The 19,842-nt window shown below is 36.7% G+C and overlaps 1 protein-coding gene across 1 annotated transcript in view; it reads left to right on the forward strand.

The window, feature by feature from the left end:
- RAB1A (RAB1A, member RAS oncogene family) overlaps positions 1–19,842 on the forward strand; it is a 29,876-nt gene that overhangs the window by 7,773 nt on the left and 2,261 nt on the right. Inside the window, exons 2-4 of the mRNA XM_068988021.1 lie at positions 7,854–7,926; positions 13,860–13,955; positions 18,506–18,601. Coding sequence (XP_068844122.1) covers positions 7,854–7,926; positions 13,860–13,955; positions 18,506–18,601 — 265 coding nt within the window. The remainder of the gene's footprint in view (positions 1–7,853; positions 7,927–13,859; positions 13,956–18,505; positions 18,602–19,842) is intronic.

The raw sequence follows: 19,842 nt of genomic DNA on the forward strand, positions 1-19,842 counted from the left end.
AGGTCTGTTAAAAATGTTAAGAAAGTATACATATATCCTCTCCTTTCTATGGCTGATTCATGTTGAGTTTTGACAGAAAACAACAAAATTCTGTAAACCAGTTATCCTTCAATTAAAAAAAAAAAAGGATTTGTGAGGTATGTATTGTTAATAGGCCTTTGACTTTCTTCACATCTTGTGTTCGGTTGATCTTTAGAGCTTCTCTGGACTTGAAGTTAATTATTGTATCCATTTTCAGTTTTTCTACCCTCATGACTATTTTTTTTTTTCCTCATGACTATTCTTGACTAGTTGGTCCCTTAAAGTCATGCAGGCCTTTTCTATGAGAAAAGCAGGTAAAGCAAAATGCCTTTCTTTTACTGGAGAGGCAGGCTTATTTGCTGCAGACCATTTTACGGTTGTATGTGTTGCTAGTTGTGATCATTGTACTTATAACTGTTACCTGGTAATTTTTGCACTTTTACTTTATATAAATTAAACTGGTAAACTTCTGTGATAATTTGTCACACGTCATCTGTACAGAAACTGCGGATAAACAAACAGCTTCAACGTTTTTGTCTGTAGCTCTTGAATTTTTTCATCAGGTTACATCCTGGATTAGAGGGAGGAAGGGACAATGATAATTGCCACTTACTGTGCTCCTGTGATGTACCAGACACTGTGCTAGATATTTTAGAGGCAGTATTTGTACTCTTGACCAGAGCCTCATCAGGTGGTTCAGGTGTGTGCCTGTGTGCTCAGTGGGGTCCACCTCTTTGCGACCCCATATACTGTAGCCCTCCAGGCTCCTCTGTCCATGGGATTTTCCAGGCAAGAATACTGGAGTAGATTGCCATTTCCTTGCTCCAGGGGATCCTCCCAACCCAGGGATCGAACCCTCATCTTCAGTGCCTCCTGCATTGGCAGGTGGATTCTTTATCACTGAGCCACCTCCGAAGCCCTCTAATTGGGTGGTAGTGTGCTAATGGAATCTTTTTACAGATGAAGAAATAGAGCAACATAGTGATAGGTGAGTACCTTGCCTTAAGATTTTGTAGCTAGTATTTGATGGAGCCTGAATTCAAATACAGGTCTTTCCAGCTCTAAAACCCATGCAGGCTTTGAAAGGTAAGGAGGTAGTGGACACTTGGTGTGCTTTTCAGCAGATATTTGCCGTTAAGTGCATTTTAAGACCATTTACTCTCTTGTCCTCTTGTATGGCTTACTACTTCCAATCAACCAAAGTTTCTCTCATTTTCAGAATTCCAGCTTTGGGTTTTTGGAACACCTTTAAACAGAGCCTAAAATGGAACCTCGAAAATTAATCTGTTGTCTCTAAATATGTTTTATTTAATTGTGGTTTTAGTGGTCAGTTGTAGGGAGAGTTTTTTTTAATTGCTTGGCAATTTTTTTAAATATGAAGGAAAGACTGTTGCCCTCTCAGATCTTAATTGTTTATTTCGACTAACAGGTTGCTTTTGGCTATTACTGAAGGTTTGTTTAGTTTTTATTAATTTAATCAGAAAAGTAATATGTGCTCTATAAAATTCAAATAATACAATTGAAGCATATGAAAAAGTTCTTACCTCTTCTCTAGCCTAATGATCAATTTTGAATTGTGTTCTGTGGAACATAGTTAAAGTGAGTAAAGAAGAGTTGATGTCATGCACAATTATTGCAGCTCCAAAGTTTTCTTAGTCGTTTTAAACTCCAAACGCTAATAGGCTAGTGTGTAGTTTAAAGACGAATTAAAATTTGTTGGGCCCACTATATCATAATCTCATAATCATGACTTTTGTTTTAAATTTGTTATATGAGCTTAGTTTTAGGCTGTTTTCAAGTATGATTTTATAAAAAGATAAAACTACATGTTTCGTGTCATGCAAGTGAACTTGTTCTAGGTGAAAGAGAAGAAATTACAGGTTCCGTTTAACTTTGTAAAATAGCTGGTCTTTTCTAAGGTATACTTAGAGCTGACATTTTGAAATTTGTGTTTTGGGGTGTACTGTTTGGATAAAAACAATTATATAATTCTCCACTGTTTACTTTTGTCTTGTCTTCCTTGGTGTATTTCCAAAGTGTATGTTGAAATTGTTAATGTCAGTCAACTTTCTTTTGTAACATTTTCATTGACAGGTGAACTGTATGTGATAATCCAAATTTTATTTCATAAAAGAAGATAAAAAATGTTTATTTTTATTTAATCCAAAAAGTTGATTCATATCTTTGTTGCTTATATTGGGAGTGTGCCAATGCTACCTGCTTCCAGCCTTGACCTACTCTGCCTACTTAGGTGTCATTTGTGTTAGGGCAGGTATGCTGAAAGAACTCATTAGGTTGTTTAGTCACTGAATAAGCCATTGATTAAAATTTTTTCCTCTTCTCAAATAGCTTTTTTTTTTTTCTGGTTAGAAAAGTAATAACAGTGTGATTGCAGACATTTTAAAAAATAGAAAGAGAAGACAAGTACAATCATACAGTTTAGAAGTGTCCGCTTCTTTCCCCAAATCTTTTATGTGTGTACAAATTGTTTTTTAACAATAATGGGTTATACTGGACAAAGATGTTCTATAATCTTTTTACATAATAGTATATCATGTAATAGTCTCTTGATATAATGGAATTCTGAGTAGTATTTTAGATTGAGCAACAAGCAGATTCATCTCCTACTTCCTCTTTTATGTATGCAGTTTGGTAACCTCATAAAAAGGAAAACATTTTATCTAAATAGAATTTTTAACATAAATGGGTTTTAAGTAACTTTTTAAAAATACTGTTTTCATGCTCTCACAATAGTGATTGTTTTTTTTTTAAGGTACGGAAAGTATTAATGCTTACATGCAAAAATGGCACGGGTATTAAGATTATGTTCAGATCATAAATAATGGAAATAAAGGGTCTGCAGTATTAAAAAAATAGACCATGAGTTGACCTAAGGAGAAGCTGATAACAAAAATAATTTTTCACTTGCTGTTGCCTTTGGCATCCCACCATCCAATTGTTAAAAGGCTGAATCTGCCCGCCTTCCATGCAGTCTTAATCTTTGTCTGTCTTAACTGTCTTACTTTCTCACTGAATTATCTCCGCTTTGCAGTAATTTTCTGAAAAAATACTTGTGCCTCAAAAGCAAAGTTTTTATTTTACAGATTCTACCATGATTTATGATTGTTGATTTAACTCAAGAAAACACAAAATATATCTCTCACACTTAAAAAATATCAGGAGCTAGCTTTTTTCAATGAGATTATACCTATTTCATTAATGTTCTCATAGTTTGTTTTTTTAAAATCCTTTTATTTTGAAGTAAATTTAGATTCACAGAAGAATTGTAAAAGTAGTACAGAGAATTCCTGTATGCCCTTTGTCCAACTTCCCCTACTGTTAGCATCTTATATACCATGGTACATTTATCAGAATTAAGAAATTAACATGGGTAAACTGAACTAAACTATAGACTTTTAGTTCAGTTTCTCCAGTTTTTGCAGTAATGTCGTTTTCTGTTCCAGAACCTAATCCAAGAGACCATGTTGTATTTAATTATTATATCATATTAGCCTCCTTCATCTGAGTTTCTCAGTGTAGATTTTCATTATCTTGGCAGTTTTGAAGAGCTTAGGTATTTTGTAAATTTCCCTCAATTTGCATTTGTCTGATGTTTTCTTTTGATTAGATGGGGTTATAGATTTGGGAAGAGGTGCCATAGAGGTGAGACTTCCCTGTAGCTCAAACGGTAAAGAATCTGCCTGCCATGCAGAAGACCAGGGCTCTATTCCTGAGGCTTGGGAAGGGGACTGGCAACCCACTCCAGTATTCTTGCCTGGCGAATTCCATGGACAGAGAAGCCTGGTGGGCTATAGTCCGTGGGGTCGCAAAGAGTCGGACATCACACACAGACACACACACACAGACACACACACACAGACACACACAGACACACATAGTCCGTGGGGTCGCAAAGAGTCGGACATCACACACACACACACACACACACACACACACACACACACACACACACACACACACACACACACACACACACACACACACACACACACACACACACACACACACACACACACACACACACACACACACACACACACACACACACACACACACCCCACCCCTCCCCCCACCCCCAGTCATTAAGAACCAATGCACCCTCAGGGGAAGGGAGCTAAAGAGGCCCCATCTCCTGGAGGGAGGAGTATGCAGCGGATTTGTGGGCCAGTGTTAAAACCACTGCAGTAATAAACATTTGAGGTTGGGGGGCGTGTTTTGAGGTCATGCAGATACCTTAACTCTCCTTGAAGTTTCACCCACTAATTTTAGCATTCAGCAGTGGATCTTGTCTGCAGCAGTGAATCTACTAGTGATTTTCTACTTCTCTTGTTCCTTCTACATGTATTATTTGGAATCCTCATGTAAGGAAGAGTTGTCCCTTCTCTCCTCTTTAGTTAATACTTGTACTCTTATGGACTCATGGATATTTGTTTTATTTTGGGGGTTATAATCCAGTACATGATCGTTTACACTGTGGCTCAAATTGTTGCCTTGGCCTTTGAGGTTTGCTATCTGTCCTTTTAACATGCCGTGTTCCTGTAGATTTTTTTCTCTGGCATTTTGCCCAAAATGTTACTCAAGAATGACTATTTTCCTTAGCTGTTACTCACAATAAGAGAGACCTGATTAAAGACACAAAATTAAAATGTTCTCTGAACTCTTGATATAGTGCTTTGTTAAAGGCACAATATTATATTTTGGATGAGTTAAGTCAGTTTACCATCACACAGACAGATACGTTAAACATCAGAGTGAGGAAAAACAGACTCCAGACTACTATGAGGAAATTAGACATGTAAATTAGACATGAAGAAGACTAGAGGAAGTTTTGATTGAGAACAGTGGATAGAATTCACTGAAACAGTCTAGTTTAGGAGAGTGTCGATTATAGCTGTACTGTAATCTGTAAAGATTTCTTTACTTGTACAAAATTTTCTCAACTGATAGAATTCGGTTTTTCACATAAGTCAAACTGGTATTGCAGACTGAAAACTTAATTCAGATTCTTGAGAATAAAAGAAAGATACATTTTGCTAAATTATCCTTGGCTCTGTATCAGAACTGATCTTGAGCTTTCTAACTTTAGATTCACGTATTTCCTATCAACATTATTACTTGTTCTGTTTTGTAAATTATAGTTATAGAAATATCTTTAAGTGATCTCAAGTCTGAGTTATCATACTTCGTGTATATTAATAGTTTAGAAATAAGCTACTACAGGAGTAGGTAATTTAAAACGTTCCAATGCAGGTAACGTGCTGTTGATCATAGTCTCTTGGTGTGTAAATTGGATAAGGCAAGAAATTTGTTGGTTGATTTTGTTTGCCATTCTTTTCCATGTGTCTTGTCACGTTAGTGAAACTGATGGTTTGGGAGAGAAAAAAATAGGCTTCTTTAGCAAGACTCATTGCGGAGCACAGTGCTCAGTTCTTTATATTATTTATAATGGCTCTAGGCTTTAAATTATCAGAAACACATAAATGATTCAAAATAATGCTGTTTGTGAAATTTAAAAAGAATGTGATCATTGAAAAAGGTAGTTTTAAAAAATTGACTACTAATTTCTTTGAAACCATAATGTAACTTGTAACATAGTTAGGAAGCATTTATGTTTTTCTCCAGCCTTATGGTTATTCTGGAAGAGAAAAATTGATCTTTATGGTAATTAGTGACATCACAGGTGACATCTGTAGCCCATTGCTGTCCTTTACCAGTACCACTGATTCAGGGCATGTTTATCGAGTGTTTACTGGATACCTGGCACTGTGCTCAGGAAAGCTGGTAAATTCAGGGCATTTGCTGTGTCATAATTTCTGTTAAAAACAAAGTAACTGTAGTTGTGTTGGTGCTGTGATTTTTCTTGCTAACTGAAATGTAAACTTGTAAGATACTCATTGCTAATGTTCAGTGTTCATCATGCTTAAGAATTCATTTGGTCTAAAGAGAAAGGTATCAATAGTACTGAAGCCAGTCAGCAAATGTACTGACTAATAGAAGTTGTTTGGTATTAGGTATTAATAATTTATTAAGGGTAAATTTTTATAATACCTATCCCTACTATCCCCTTTTATTCTTTAGGCTCTCAAATGGGAAAGAGTGTTATTAAGTTCATCCTGTGCTTCAATCAGCCCTTCTTAATCACTTATTTTAAAAGCTTATTACCTTCTGTGACCTTTATTTTGCCATTTACTAGGGCAGGATTTAAAAAAATTTTTTTCCTTTTTTGGTATAATTAGGGACAATAAGTGTACTACAATAACTTGGTAAACTAGAAAGCTATGTGTTTTTTGTTTGTTTTTAAATATTTTTAAAATTTAGTTGGCTGCATTGGGTCTTAGGTGGCAGCCTGCGGGACCGTTCCTTGTGGCTCACAGTCTCTAGTTATGGTATGTGCACTTCGGTAGTTGCGGCACTCTGGCTTCGTTGCTCTGCAGCATGTGGGATCTGAGTTCCCCAACCAGGAATCGAACCCATGTCCCCCCATTGCAAGGTGGATTCTTAAATACTGGATCACCCGAGAAGTCCCAGAAATCTAAAAGTTTTAATACTTATCACTGTATAAACCTCGGTGAAGGTGGAAGTGTTAGTCTCTCAGTCATGTCCCACTGTTTCCATCCCACGGACTGTAGCCTACCAGGTCCCTCTGTCAGTGGAATTCTCCAGGCAAGAAGACTGGAGTGGGTTGCTAGTCCCATCTCCAGGGGATCTAAACCCAGGGATTGAACTGAGGTCTCCTGCATTGCAGGCAGATTCTTTACTAGGAAAGCCCCCCTGGTGTTATAAATCTCGGTAAACAGTTGATTAATAATCCCAGAGATAATCATGCCCAAACATATTGCTTACATGTAAATACACTTGTAATCTACATTTCATTTGCAAGTGATATTTGGGTTTCATTTTAAGTGGATAGCATTTTATAAAAACTAAGTCAGAGGGAAGAAATTTAAGAATCCTGTATGTCTTCTGAAAAAAATCTGTAAATTCTGGATTTTTTGTCATTTTGAAATTGCTTTAAAAGAACTTACAGAACGGGTCAGAGTTGGGAAGAATAGAATCTATGAGTGGTTCCTTTGACCATGGGATGACTGTTGTCTTGAGATTTATGAAAGGCTCTCTGGAGATAATTTTTGAGATAGTCTCAGTGATGGTAAATGTGCATAAACATAGCGTAGCTTTCAGTGTTTTGTTTGGTTTTTTTTTCCAGTGTTTTCTGAAGTATGCTTTAATACAAGCTTAGAATGTTGGCAAAGTTGTGCATTTATACAAACAGCCTCCTTGTTTTTATTGTATCTCTAGTTTAAAATAAGGAGAATTCCAGGTGGATGCTAGGGAAGGATCATTCATAAAAGCCCTTTGTTGGAGGATTGCTATGAAATAAGGATTTGAGATTTGAAGTTGAAGGAGAGATTTGTTTGTTTCACTGGCAAAAACAAATGAAACTTTAACTCCCTATATTCTAATATTGCAGAAGAGTGGGATTTTTCTAGTGAAAGTCTGTTGGACTCTTCCAAGAATGCATATCACTTATGTTTCCTTTCATTCGTTGCTTGGTCGTGGAAGTTCAGTGATGTTAGAGATAAGGGTGGCATTGTCTATCTTATTTATACATAATTCTGTCATGTTCAGTGATTCATCAAAAGGGCCCCAAACTGCTGTTTCTTGGAGTTTGGGCTTCTATTAGGGCGTCCATGGGCTTTTCACAAGCTGTAGTCTTCCTCAGTGAGCTATTAGTCTTGTCTATATTTTTGTTGTTGTAGAACTTATAATACAATATGCTTTTTATTAATGTGATTTTCTTTTTCTCTTTGCAGTGATTATTTATTCAAGTTACTTCTGATTGGCGACTCTGGGGTTGGAAAGTCTTGCCTTCTTCTTAGGTTTGCAGTAAGTTGAAATCAAAAATGATTTTAAAGGAATTAATGCTGTGTATATTTTCTGGGTAGACAAAAGATAAAACTGTTTTATTCAGGATATTCTTCCAGAATTTTATATGTGAAGCCTCCAAATACACATTCCCAGTGATATCTAGACTCTTTAAATAGAGGAAATACTGTTGTTCCTAAAAGAAATTCAGGAAAACTGTGGATATAAAGTCAAAGTGTCTGATACTCTCCTTGGAGGTCAAACAATGTTTCATTCCAACATAAATAATGAGTAAGGGAAAAAATGGTAGGTTTGTGTTGAAAATGACTTGATGGAAGACAAATCTTCAAGTAAAACTTTAGTAGAATAAAAAGAAAAAGCAGGGCCTGGTACAGACTATTTATTTTTTTGACAGTGGCGTCGTTGTCATTTAAATTTACAGACTGATAAATAACTTAATAATAACTTTCAACTTAGTAAATAAAATGCATGGACTTGTTCATAGTGTTTATGAACTGCCTTCAAATTTAACATGTTTTCCTTCTCACTATCTTGATCGTTGCTTCTTAAGATGTGAACCAGTGGGGATTATCAAGACCCTCCTGGAGTCCATGAGATCAAAAACTACTTCCTAATAACATGAAATCATTAGTATTTACTGAATAAATAATTACGTAGTAATTGTACTAAGACAAAAGACATTTGCCTTTTTTCACTCTGTTGATCTTTGCCCTGATGGTGCAAAAGCAGTCGTAGGTAAAACTGCAAGTGCTTTATTAGTCCTATGTTGATCGCAAAGAGTTGGACACGACTGAGCGACTGAACTGAACTGAAGTAATGCTAAGCCCCAGATTATGCTCATAGTCATGGTGTTTACCTCTATTTGCTCATAGGGGAGGGGAAAAAACACCATTATCACTTAAGTGTGTCTTTGATGAAACAGGAAAAATGATTAATTTTTTTCATACTTTTAAAAATTGAGGTGTAATTGATGTTCTGTGTTACATAGCTGTTAGATGTACAATATAGTGATTCACAATTTTTAAAGGTTATATTCCACTTACTATTATAGGATGTTGGCTATATTCCCTGTGTTGTACAACATGCCCTTGTAACTTTCTATATTATACATAGTAGTTTGTACCTCTTAATCCCTTACCCCTATTTTGCTTCTCCTCCTTCCCCTCTCCCTGCCAAAAACCACTAATTTGTTCTCAAATCTGTGAGTCTGTTTCTTTTTTTGTTATAGTTATTAGCTTGTGTGTGTGTGTTTTTTTTAGAATCGACATGTAAGTGATACCATACAGTATTTGTCTTTCTCACTCTGACTTAGGTATCATAATACCCTCTCCAGTCCATCCATGTTGTTGCAAATGTTGAATTTTTATTTTTTATGCCTGACTAGTATTCCATGGTATGTATATATGTATGTATACATCTCCTTTATCCATTCATCTGTTGATGGACACTTATTAATTTTTAAAGATTTTGATCCTTGTTGAGTGTTTTTAAATATTCTGTGTGAAAAAATGAGTACGCATAAAACAGTTTTACTGAAGACTGGAATGTGTTGGTTGTCTTAAGGGAGAGAAAAGCGTTTGTATAGTTGTTTCCATTATGCTCTAAACTAGCTGCTTTTTTCATTGAACTTTTTTTTTTTAACTTGAAAGAACAACTGACAGGCTACATTTATCTAGAACTGAGTATTGGGTATACATTTTATCAGATGAACAGACTTGTCACTTCAAGGAAAATACCTGATACCATTTGTTGCCTATAATAACTTCAAGCTTTTCAAGGGAAAATTAGAATTTAAAAAAATTTAAAATCCACCACTGCAAGCTTGACAGCATCTCAATACTTAATATTACTTTTCTGATGAGATATTAGTAGGTCTCATGTATATTCATTATATATAATAACTTGAAAATAAGACCATGTAAGTACCAGAATAAAACCTAGGTGGCCCTTTAATCATATGTGAAAGTATTTTCTAACAGGAAAAAAATCAGTAAAGAAAGGACTGTTAAATTTGATTTCATTAAAATTAATGTTGACACATAATGTTAGAAAACAAAAGGTCCTAGCAAAAAGTATTTGGAGGAAGAGGTGATAGGCTCAGTATATAAAGCACATTTGTACACTAATGAGGAAAGGGTATTTGTCCGAATGGAAATAAGAATGAATGCATGAGTCGGCAGTTTACAAAATGAGAAATACAAATTGCCAGTAAATATGAAAAAATGTGCAGTTTTATTTGTAATTAAAGGGCTTAAAAAATTTTTTTTGTTTAGCTGCTCAGCTGTGTCCCACTCTTTGTGACCCCATGGACTGTAGCCCACCAGGCTCCTCTGTCCATGGAATTCTCCAGTCCAGAATACTGGAGCGGGTTGCCATTCCCTTCTCCAGAGAATCTGACCACGGATTGAGCCCAGGTCTCCTGCATTATAGGCTGATTCTTTACTGTCAAAATTAGATAATACTTAGTATTTATTAAAGTGACAAGTATTAAAACAGTGATCTGGGTAGGTGGAAAGAAGCTAGCATTTCTTGAGGAAAATGGCTGTAGCCTGAGGTATTTGCGCTTCAAAGAAAATCCTTTCCAGGTTTCTACAGACCTAAGTCACAGGTTTTCAGTATTACCTACACAGAATCAGCCAGGAAGCATTTTTAAAATACTGATTCCCAGATCCCTAAAATAGATTCAAGCTGTAAAAAGTATGATTAAGAAATGTATAATAAGCTTTGAGAGCACAGAGGGAAGAATCTCTAACTACTGGCCAAGGAATTGGGGAATGTTTGGACAATCACTGTTGCCTGAACTCAAATTTGAAAAATGGATAAAAATTGGCAACTTGCCCACAGGCTAGGGCGCTAGGGGGATAAAGCTTGGGAGTGGGGAGAAAGAGATACTGAAAATTTGGACAGTTGAAATGGCAAGTTCAGTGGCTCAGAGGCGTGCAACTAAGGGTTATTTAGGGGTATATAAGAATTCTGTTAATAACAGCATTTATAAGTTTTTCTAACAAAGCACCTGTCATGTTTTAGTGCTGAATGCTGTTCTCTATCCATTTTCTATAGTACGTGATACTTACTTGACAATTTAAAAAATGAATATCTAATAATGATGAGTATTTTGTCAAATTGCATTCAATGCTTCAAAAATATCCTTTTACCCAGTGATTCTGTTTATACCGAAATGTGAATATATGTGGAGGATAAGTCAACATAGCTGTCTCTCGCCACTTGGAACTCTGATCGCACTTTACAGTTGTCTTTAGCCATCTTTGTCTCAGTGTCATGTACACATCTGATTCAACATTATCAAGACTTGCCCACACTCGTTTCATGTAGTCCTTTTTCTCCTTTTGTTGGAGTGCTACAAATAAAAATCCCAAATGTGTCATTTCCCCTTGCATACTGTATTTAATATAGGGTTTCCCTGATCTCACATGGTAAAGAATCCGCCTGCAGTGCAGGGGATCTGAGTTCGATCCCTAGGTTGGGAAGATCCCCTGAAGAAGGAAATGGCAACCCACTCCAGTATTCTTGCCTGGAGAATCCCGTGGACAGAGGAGTCTGGCAGGCTACAGTCCTTGGCATTGCAGAGTCAGACATGACTGAGTGACACTCATACACTATGATATAAAAAACATTTGTTGACTTACAAAATAAATGTTCTTGGTTATCTTAAGAAGTGTGGTGTTAGTTTGAATCACAATTCAAAACATGGTTCACACAGACTTACTGACGTAGGGAACAGACTTGTGGTTGCCAGCGATGGGGAGGGGAGGATGGAGAGGGATGGGAGTGGGAGTTTGGGGTTAGCAAATGCAAACTTTTATATATAGAATGGAAAAATAAGGTCCTACTGTATAGCACAGGGAACTATTGAGTTTCCTGTGATAAACCATAATGGAAAAGAATATGAAAAAACATCTGTATATGTATAACTGAATCACTTTGCTCTATAGCAGAAATTAGCAACATTGTAAAGCAACCAGACTTCAATTTTTTAAAAAACGCATGGTTCATACTTTCATTTCGTTGTTTCGCTGCTTAGTCTTTTAGAGTTTTTCCAACTTCCCACTTCCCACCTCCTCCTTTTTTATTTATGTATTTTTCATGTCACTTTCTTTTTGCAGAAACTGGGGCAGTTATCCTATAAATTGTCCAGCATTTTAGGTTTGTCAGTTTGCTTCTCTGTGGTGTCTTTAAACTTGTCGCTCCTGATTTCCTGTTTCTGTAATTGGAAGTAAGCCCCAGAGCAGTGCTTTATATATCATTATGGCAGTTACTAGGCCCTTGTGATTATTTAAATTTAAATAAAATTGAATGGAATAAAAAATTCAGTTCCTTGTTCTCACTAGCCACATGGAGCTGCTGGCTACTGTATTGACAATCACAGTCTGTAGAACCTTTCTGTCATCAAAGGAAGTTCTTTTTAACAGTGCTACTCTTAATAGATTTAGGCTTGATTGAGCCTAAATCCATTTTTGTTAGCAGAATACTTCCTGGGCGGTGCTTTATGCCTGATGATTGTACAGTGGGGTTACGTGGTGAAAGTGTGATCTCTCCATTTACATATATTTTCACTTAAAAAAAAACTGAATTTTGTTTTCATTGTGAGTAAAATAATTGTAATAGGTACTTAGGGAAAAAACAGGTGTAATTTTAAAAGTTTAGCCTTGGGTTAAACATTGTTCACACAAAAACTTGTACACAAATGTCCATAGCAGCACTATTGATAAAATAGCTAAAATGTAGAAACCACCCAAATGTCCATGAACTGATAAACAAAATGTAGGATATCCATACAGTGTGCTATTTTTCAGCCATGGAAAGGAATGAGGTACTGATTCATGCTGTAACATGGCTGGGGCTTCCCTGGTGGCTCAGTGGTAAAGAATCTGCCAGTGCAGGAGAGACAGGTTCGATCCCTGGTCCAGGAAGATCCCACATGCTGTGGAGCAACTAAGCCCGTGCGCCACAAGTACTGAGCCTGTGTTCCGCAACAAGAGAAGCCTCTGCAAAGGGAATACCCTCATGCACTTCAACTAGAGGATAGCCTCCACTCACCACAACCAGAGAAAAACCAGACCCAGCACAGCCAAAAATATTTTAAATTAAAAAATCTAATTTAAATTAAATTATGTGTGTGTGTGTGTGTGTATGTGTGTGTGTGTGTGTATATATATATATATATAAATAAAACAAAAAAGGCTGAACCTTGGAAAGTTTATGCTGAGTGAAAGAAGCCAAACACAGAAGGTCACATTGTATGATTCCATTCATGTGAGGTGACCAAAACAGACAAATCTGTGGAAACATAAAGTAGATTAGTAGTTTGCAGAGTCTAGGGGGAGAGGAAGAAATCTGACTGCTGCTGGGTATAGGGTTTTCTTTTGGAGTGAAGAAAATGTTTTGGAATTAAAATAGTTGTGATGGTTGCACAGCTTTCTGAATATACTAAAAACCACTGAATTATATATTTTGAAGGGGTGAACTTTATGTAAATGAATTATGTGTCAATTTTAAAAGTGATATCTAGGAAATAAAATTGACTTATGAAAGAATTTCAGGAGAGGGACATGATCATAGGTTTGTGTTGAATAAACTGAATAACCAGTGGGGGTAGAGGAACAAGAATTCTGCTGATGAGCAAATTAGAAAAATCATTCATAATCATTCAAAATATAAAACCTTCTCTGTATGATACATATAAAGAATTTGCCAAGATATGATTGGAAAACTAAAGAATAGCTATTGGAAAAAAGCCATTTTTAAGTAGCACTTTGTCTTCAGAATGTGAACTGAGTGCAGGAGCAGGATGGAGTGGCTGTTCTCAGACTGTTATGTCTTAAAAATTTTATCAGCTTTCTAGATAAAAGTTAACATATTTCTTACTTACTCTATTAAACATTCATTTTAATTGTTAACTTTTTTCCCTTTAGGATGATACATATACAGAAAGCTACATCAGCACAATTGGTGTGGATTTCAAAATAAGAACTATAGAGTTAGATGGGAAAACAATCAAACTTCAAATAGTAAGTAATTTTTGGACTAGAAATTTTTTGGAAATTATTTTGGTAAATTTAGAATGTCTTTGTTATTTGTAATATGTTAAAATGAAAGTATCTTAGGAATCATTCATCTGTGACAGAATGGTAGAGTAAGAATTGTTTAGATTGAAAGTGATTTAAGATTATCTCCTTCATTGAGTTTTCTGTTCATAGAGTTGAGAAATACATGTTTTAAGTCAAACCTGGTCCCAGTTCTTTTTCTTGCGCTTTTATCAGTGAGGTCTAAGGGGTCTAAGTTGATGTTTGTTTACTTCGTCTTATAGAAGAAGTATATTGAGCAGTTTTCATGTCTTTTATTGTGCTGAATACTCTGGATCCAGGAAAAACCTAGGAGAGGTTCTTCATATTTGTTTTAGTTGAGTATTTATTAGATAGTATGTTCCAACTCTGTAGAAATGTAGAATTTTATTGGAAGGGAATTTAGCTTTTCTTACATATTTTACGGCTCAGAAAACGGATGCTGAGAGATTCAATGACTTGCCTACCATTACTGGCAGAACCATGTGACCCATAGCTCTCTGTTTTCAGTATATTGTGTTCCTGTGCCATCCTCACTCCCTTACCCATCCTTAAAACCCCAACCCTGAATTAAAAATAGGCAGTTGTAGTAGAAACTTAATATAGGTCTGGGGACTACCAGGAGGGACATACCTTTGGTCTTTAAAAAAAAAAAAGAATCTTGGTTATCTTTTAGAATTGGCTCTTAGTATGAGGTAACATAGAAAACAAGTGACTGCTCTTTTTTATGGAATTGATAACACTTTGAACTGGAAGGAGTTCTGAATTTGGAGTCAGAAAACTTCTGTTGGTTGTGTTCATTCTGCTGTTTATTAGTTGGAGAGTCATGGGTTTAACTTAACTTCAGCCTTTTTCCTGAGACTCAGTTTCTTACCTCTAAAATGAGTGTGATGATAGTTGACTTACTAATAGGTAGTTGTGAGAACCAAATCTATAGTTCTGTGTATGTATGTATGTTAATCTGTGTAAAAACCCTTTGCAGTTGCCTAGTAAAGTAAATGCCACTCAGTTGTGTCCGACTCCTTGCGACCGCATGGACTGTAGCCTACCAGGTTCCTCCGTCCATGGGATTTTCCAGGCAAGAATACTGGAGTGGGTTGCCATTTCCTTCTCCAGGAGATCTTTCCAACCTAGGGATCGAACCCAGGTCTCCCGCATTGTAGGCAGACGCTTTACCATCTGAGCCACCGGGGAAGTCCTACATCTGCAGTTGCCTAATCAAAATTAACTTCTGTTGGCAGCCCGCCATTTAGATTGGTCTTATCACAACCTGTCATTGCTTTCTGGAAGCATGTTTTCAGAGCCGTTTACAATTTGGGTTACTCCTGTATAAGTGCCACGTACTAAACTATGATTCCTGAAATCAAATACAAGAGAGTATCTAGCCAGTGTGGACTACATGGGGTAAATTCTCTATTGATTTGGTCTCTGAATTTCTTGTTTTTCCTCTCAGACTTTAGGGACTCTTGCCATTTTCTCATCATTGGCCCATACAAGGACAGAAAGAAAGCCTGAGTTTACTACATTTGCTATCTCAATAACTATTTTACCTACTAGTTGGGGTCTTACGGTTTTGCTTTGTTTTTTGTTTAAGTCTTATATTTTGTGACTATATATTTTGTGACTAGGGCGTTAAAAATCTAAATGCAAGATTTTACTTTTAACCCTGCTACATTTCACCTTGCCTGGCTTTAATTACCCATTCATGTTTTCCAGGTCTTTAAAAAAAATGATTGGGCTTATCTATATTTTAATTATTTTTTCTGCTTTTCCTGCTCAAGTGTGCCATCAGGGTCTTTATCACAGTTGGTGATTACAAAACATTCAGCACTGCAGGGCATGTATGGAGTCTAGTCCCATGAAAGGCCTCTTTCTGTGACTTGATTCATTCACAGAGCTTTATGGAAATGCTCACATTACACAGGCATTCAGATACATTCAAGGTTGCAGGGAGGGATGAAACATAGCCGCATAGGAGAGAGACAGTGGGAGAGACACAGCAGGGAAAATCAGTTTACCTCGTGATTATGAGAGGTCATGAGGATTATGTACATCAAGGGTGGTCAGTTACAGAGGGAAGGTGCTGTCAGGATGTAGAGTCAGGAGAGTTTTCAGAGTGGCAAGAAGATAGCAGAAATTCCACTCTTTGGATGCCGTTGCTTAGCTACAATTTTTTAACGTGTATTCAGAAATAGTTTCTTCCTGTTCTTGTCCTCTCCTTGTGAAAGGGGTTAGTGGTGGTGAAGAGAAGGGAACTAACATTTTATTGAGTAGCTACTATAATGAGGTATTGTGCTGCTGCTGCTGCTAAGTCGCCTCAGTCGTGTCCGACTGTGCCACCCCAGAGACAGCAGCCCACCAGGCTCCCCTGTCCCTGGGATTCTCCAGGCAAGAACACTGGAGTGGGTTGCCATTTCCTTCTGCAATGCATGAAAGTGAAAAGTGAAAGTGAAGTCACTCAGTCATGTCCGGCTCCTAGCGACCCCCTGGACTGCAGCCTACCAGGCTCCTCCGTCCATGGGATTTTCCAGGCAAGAGTACTGGAGTGGGTTGCCATTATTGTGCTAGGCATTTTATAAATATTCTTTCATTTAAACTTAGCAGTTTTATAAAGTAGTGATATCTGGAATTTATGGATGAAGAAACTGTCATAACCAGGAACTAAATTTAATGTTTTGAAGTCAAATTGACTTTACTCCAGAGATCCTGCTTCTCCAAGGGTATCCGGAAAGACTTGAGGCTCCTTACTGATGGTTTTCTGACTCTAATAGGCTAGTACTTTGGATGAAACAAGTAGCTTTTGCTTGTTTTAGAGGAACAATTGTTAACATATTACTTTATTACTTCATTATTATTTTTCCCCCTTGGAGTATGTTAAAGTGGTTATTGACATGATATTTCACTACAAAAATACTAATTATACATCTGTTTTACTATGTAACCACCATTACCACTTCTAACAAAACTGACACTAATGCCTTAAAAAATTTTTTTTTTAACTTTTTGGAGTATAGCCAATTAACAGTGTTGTGGTAGTTTCAAGTGGACAGCAAAAGGAGTCAGCCATACATACATATGTACCCATTCTCTGCCAGACTCCCCTCCCATTCAGGCTGCCACATAACACTGAGCAGAGTTCCGTGTCCTTACTGGTTATCCATTTTAAATATGGCAGTGATACTAATGCCTTAATGTTATCTAATATTCAGTCTGTATTTAAATTTCCCCAAAATTGCAGCTTATTTTTAACAGCTCTGTTGGCTGGGTCTTAGAAAAGGAAGTGATTTCACTCAGTGCTCCTGAATTTTTTTTTTTTTGCCATTTAGGACACTAGTGGGGAGCAATGTCAAGTTCACATATATATTCCAGAACTTTTACTTCCCATGAAAGGCTGTTTCATCATAATCTCCACTTGTATTAGGCTACAAGTCTATTTTTTGTTTTTTTAATTGTTAACAAGTAACCGTTCGGTTATTTCCCCATCAATCAACTATTAGTTTTAGTGTGGGGTGTGCTAAGGTGCTTCCATCTTGTCTGACTCTGTGTGACCCTACGGACTAGAGCCTGCCAGGCTTCTTTGTCCATGGGATTCTCAGGCAAGAATACTGGCGTGGGTTGACATTTCCTCCTCCAGGGGACAGGACTGAGGGATCTAGCCTGCGTCTCTTATATCTCTTTGCCACTAGTGCCAGCTGGGAAGCCTGTTAGTGGGGTAGGTAGCTTTTCTAAAACAACATTCTTCTTAAAAAAAAAAAAAGTCATTATTTACGAGCAATTGAAACAAAATTCTCATTGCCCTTGTTAAAATCATGGTTTTTAAAAGGAGTTTACCTGATATTTTTCAATAGTTTTAACTGCAAACTTTAATGTGGCAGTGTATTTGTTTCCAGTGTTGGAACCTAAATGGTTGAAGTGTGGTAAATTGCTCTTAAAATGAATCTTATAAAAGTATTTGGAATCATCTTCCTTACATTGTTTTCCCTAGGATTAAAATAGTTGTTCCTTAGATGGCGAAAGTGCTGTCTTGACTGGTAGTTATCTGGATTCGGTCCTTTCAGTGTTTGCCATGATGATAAAATGTGCTAGCAAGAGACTGTCTTACGTTCGATGAGAGTTGTAATGTGTTAACAGGGGCACTAGAACAGTAGATTTGCCAGTATCAAGTCAGCCCATCTTTGCATTCATAGTGTAAGCTTGGCACAGTGCTAAAGGCTATTGAATATATGAAAAGTATGACGTAGTTGCTGATCAGCTTATAATTACAATATTGGTAGCATTAACTGCAAGCTAAATTAGACACTGCCTTCTTTTTTGAATCTTCAGATATTTGGCAGTTTCTTTGTGATTTAGTAGTGTGAGCACAGAGAGCTAATGTTCCCATAGCAAATTCTGGTAATCCATAACTATGTAAACTAAACTGTTCTCCCTCCTTGCTGCCTTTTCCCCAACTCTTGTTTTAATGGAATTGCTTGGATTTCTTTATTGTTTTCTGATAGTGGGACACAGCAGGCCAAGAAAGATTTCGAACAATCACCTCCAGTTACTACAGAGGAGCCCATGGCATCATAGTTGTGTATGACGTGACAGATCAGGTAAGCTCCAGAGAAGACTGCGCTACACTGACAGTGCAGCGAGTTAGTGTCTGATTAAATGTCACTCTGGTTACTTTGCACACAAGCAATGAGCATTATTTATGTAGCAGACTTTATCCACCCCGAATGAAGTGAATGATACAAAGACACGTGTCAAACCAGTTATCTTTTAAGTGTTATATTTTCTCCCCTACATCATTTGAATAAACTGGTCAACCAAAATTTCCTATTTTCCTTTAGTAAACAGAAAATTTAGTAATTGGATTTACATTTGCTTTCAAGGGACCCAAATTATATTTATTATCAGTTAAATCATTTTGTCAAGGGTTTGTAGGGAACTGGGATTGTTTGGCTCCTATTGTGTCCATGGTGATAGGTGTTAACAGAAATTTGCCCGGTAATTAGACCTGTTGGACTTGCCAGGAGTAAGATTAAGGGTCTCTGCCTGTGGAGTGTGTGATTCAGAAATAGGGATGAGCTTTGAGGAACATTCTAAGAAGACAGTGAAAATCTAAAGATAAGCTTGTTGAAAGAAGGTAGGGGGATGTGAAGAATAGTGAAGAATGGTTCAAAGGCAGTAATTGTTTTTTTGATCAGAAAGTTAGAAAATTTCAGGGTCCTTTTGCCTGCCAAGGATTGAAAGATGAACTTTGAAAATTACAGTGTGTAATTCTTGTAGTAAATGTTCAATCTCCAGTCAAATATGAAATCAGAGCTAATTAGGAGATGAATTATAAACTTTAGATTCAGCACCATTAGGAGTACTGTTTGATAAAACATGAAGAAATCATTGCTAGTTAATAAATCTCAAGTCATTTCCTTGTAATATTTAAAGTGGGAATTTTCCTCCCTTAAATATGACTGTGGAAAACAAGTATCTTTACACTGGACCCATTTATAACATTGGACATCTCTAGTAGTTAACAGGCTACCTCATTCATAAGCCAGAATTTTGACACATTTCAAAAACTACATTTTGTTGTGCATATAAATAGCATATTCCAAAACAATGGGATTTGCCTGAGCTATAGTTTGAGCTGTATTTCCTTCTCAAATAAGGCATTGTCATCCTCAAGCTTTCAAATTCTGTATTCTTATTCATATAAGTATGTATCGAAATGTCAGTTCACATCTTTCCCAGCATTAAGAGTTCTTTTTTAATAGCTATTATCGTCTCACTAGCTCTTCTTAGGGGAGACACTTCTGTTTATCACTTGCTTCATTAGAATAGTTATGTTCAG

The sequence above is a fragment of the Capricornis sumatraensis genome, chromosome 1 (genome assembly GCF_032405125.1).
Source record: "Capricornis sumatraensis isolate serow.1 chromosome 1, serow.2, whole genome shotgun sequence".
Taxonomy (NCBI): Eukaryota; Metazoa; Chordata; class Mammalia; order Artiodactyla; family Bovidae; genus Capricornis; species Capricornis sumatraensis.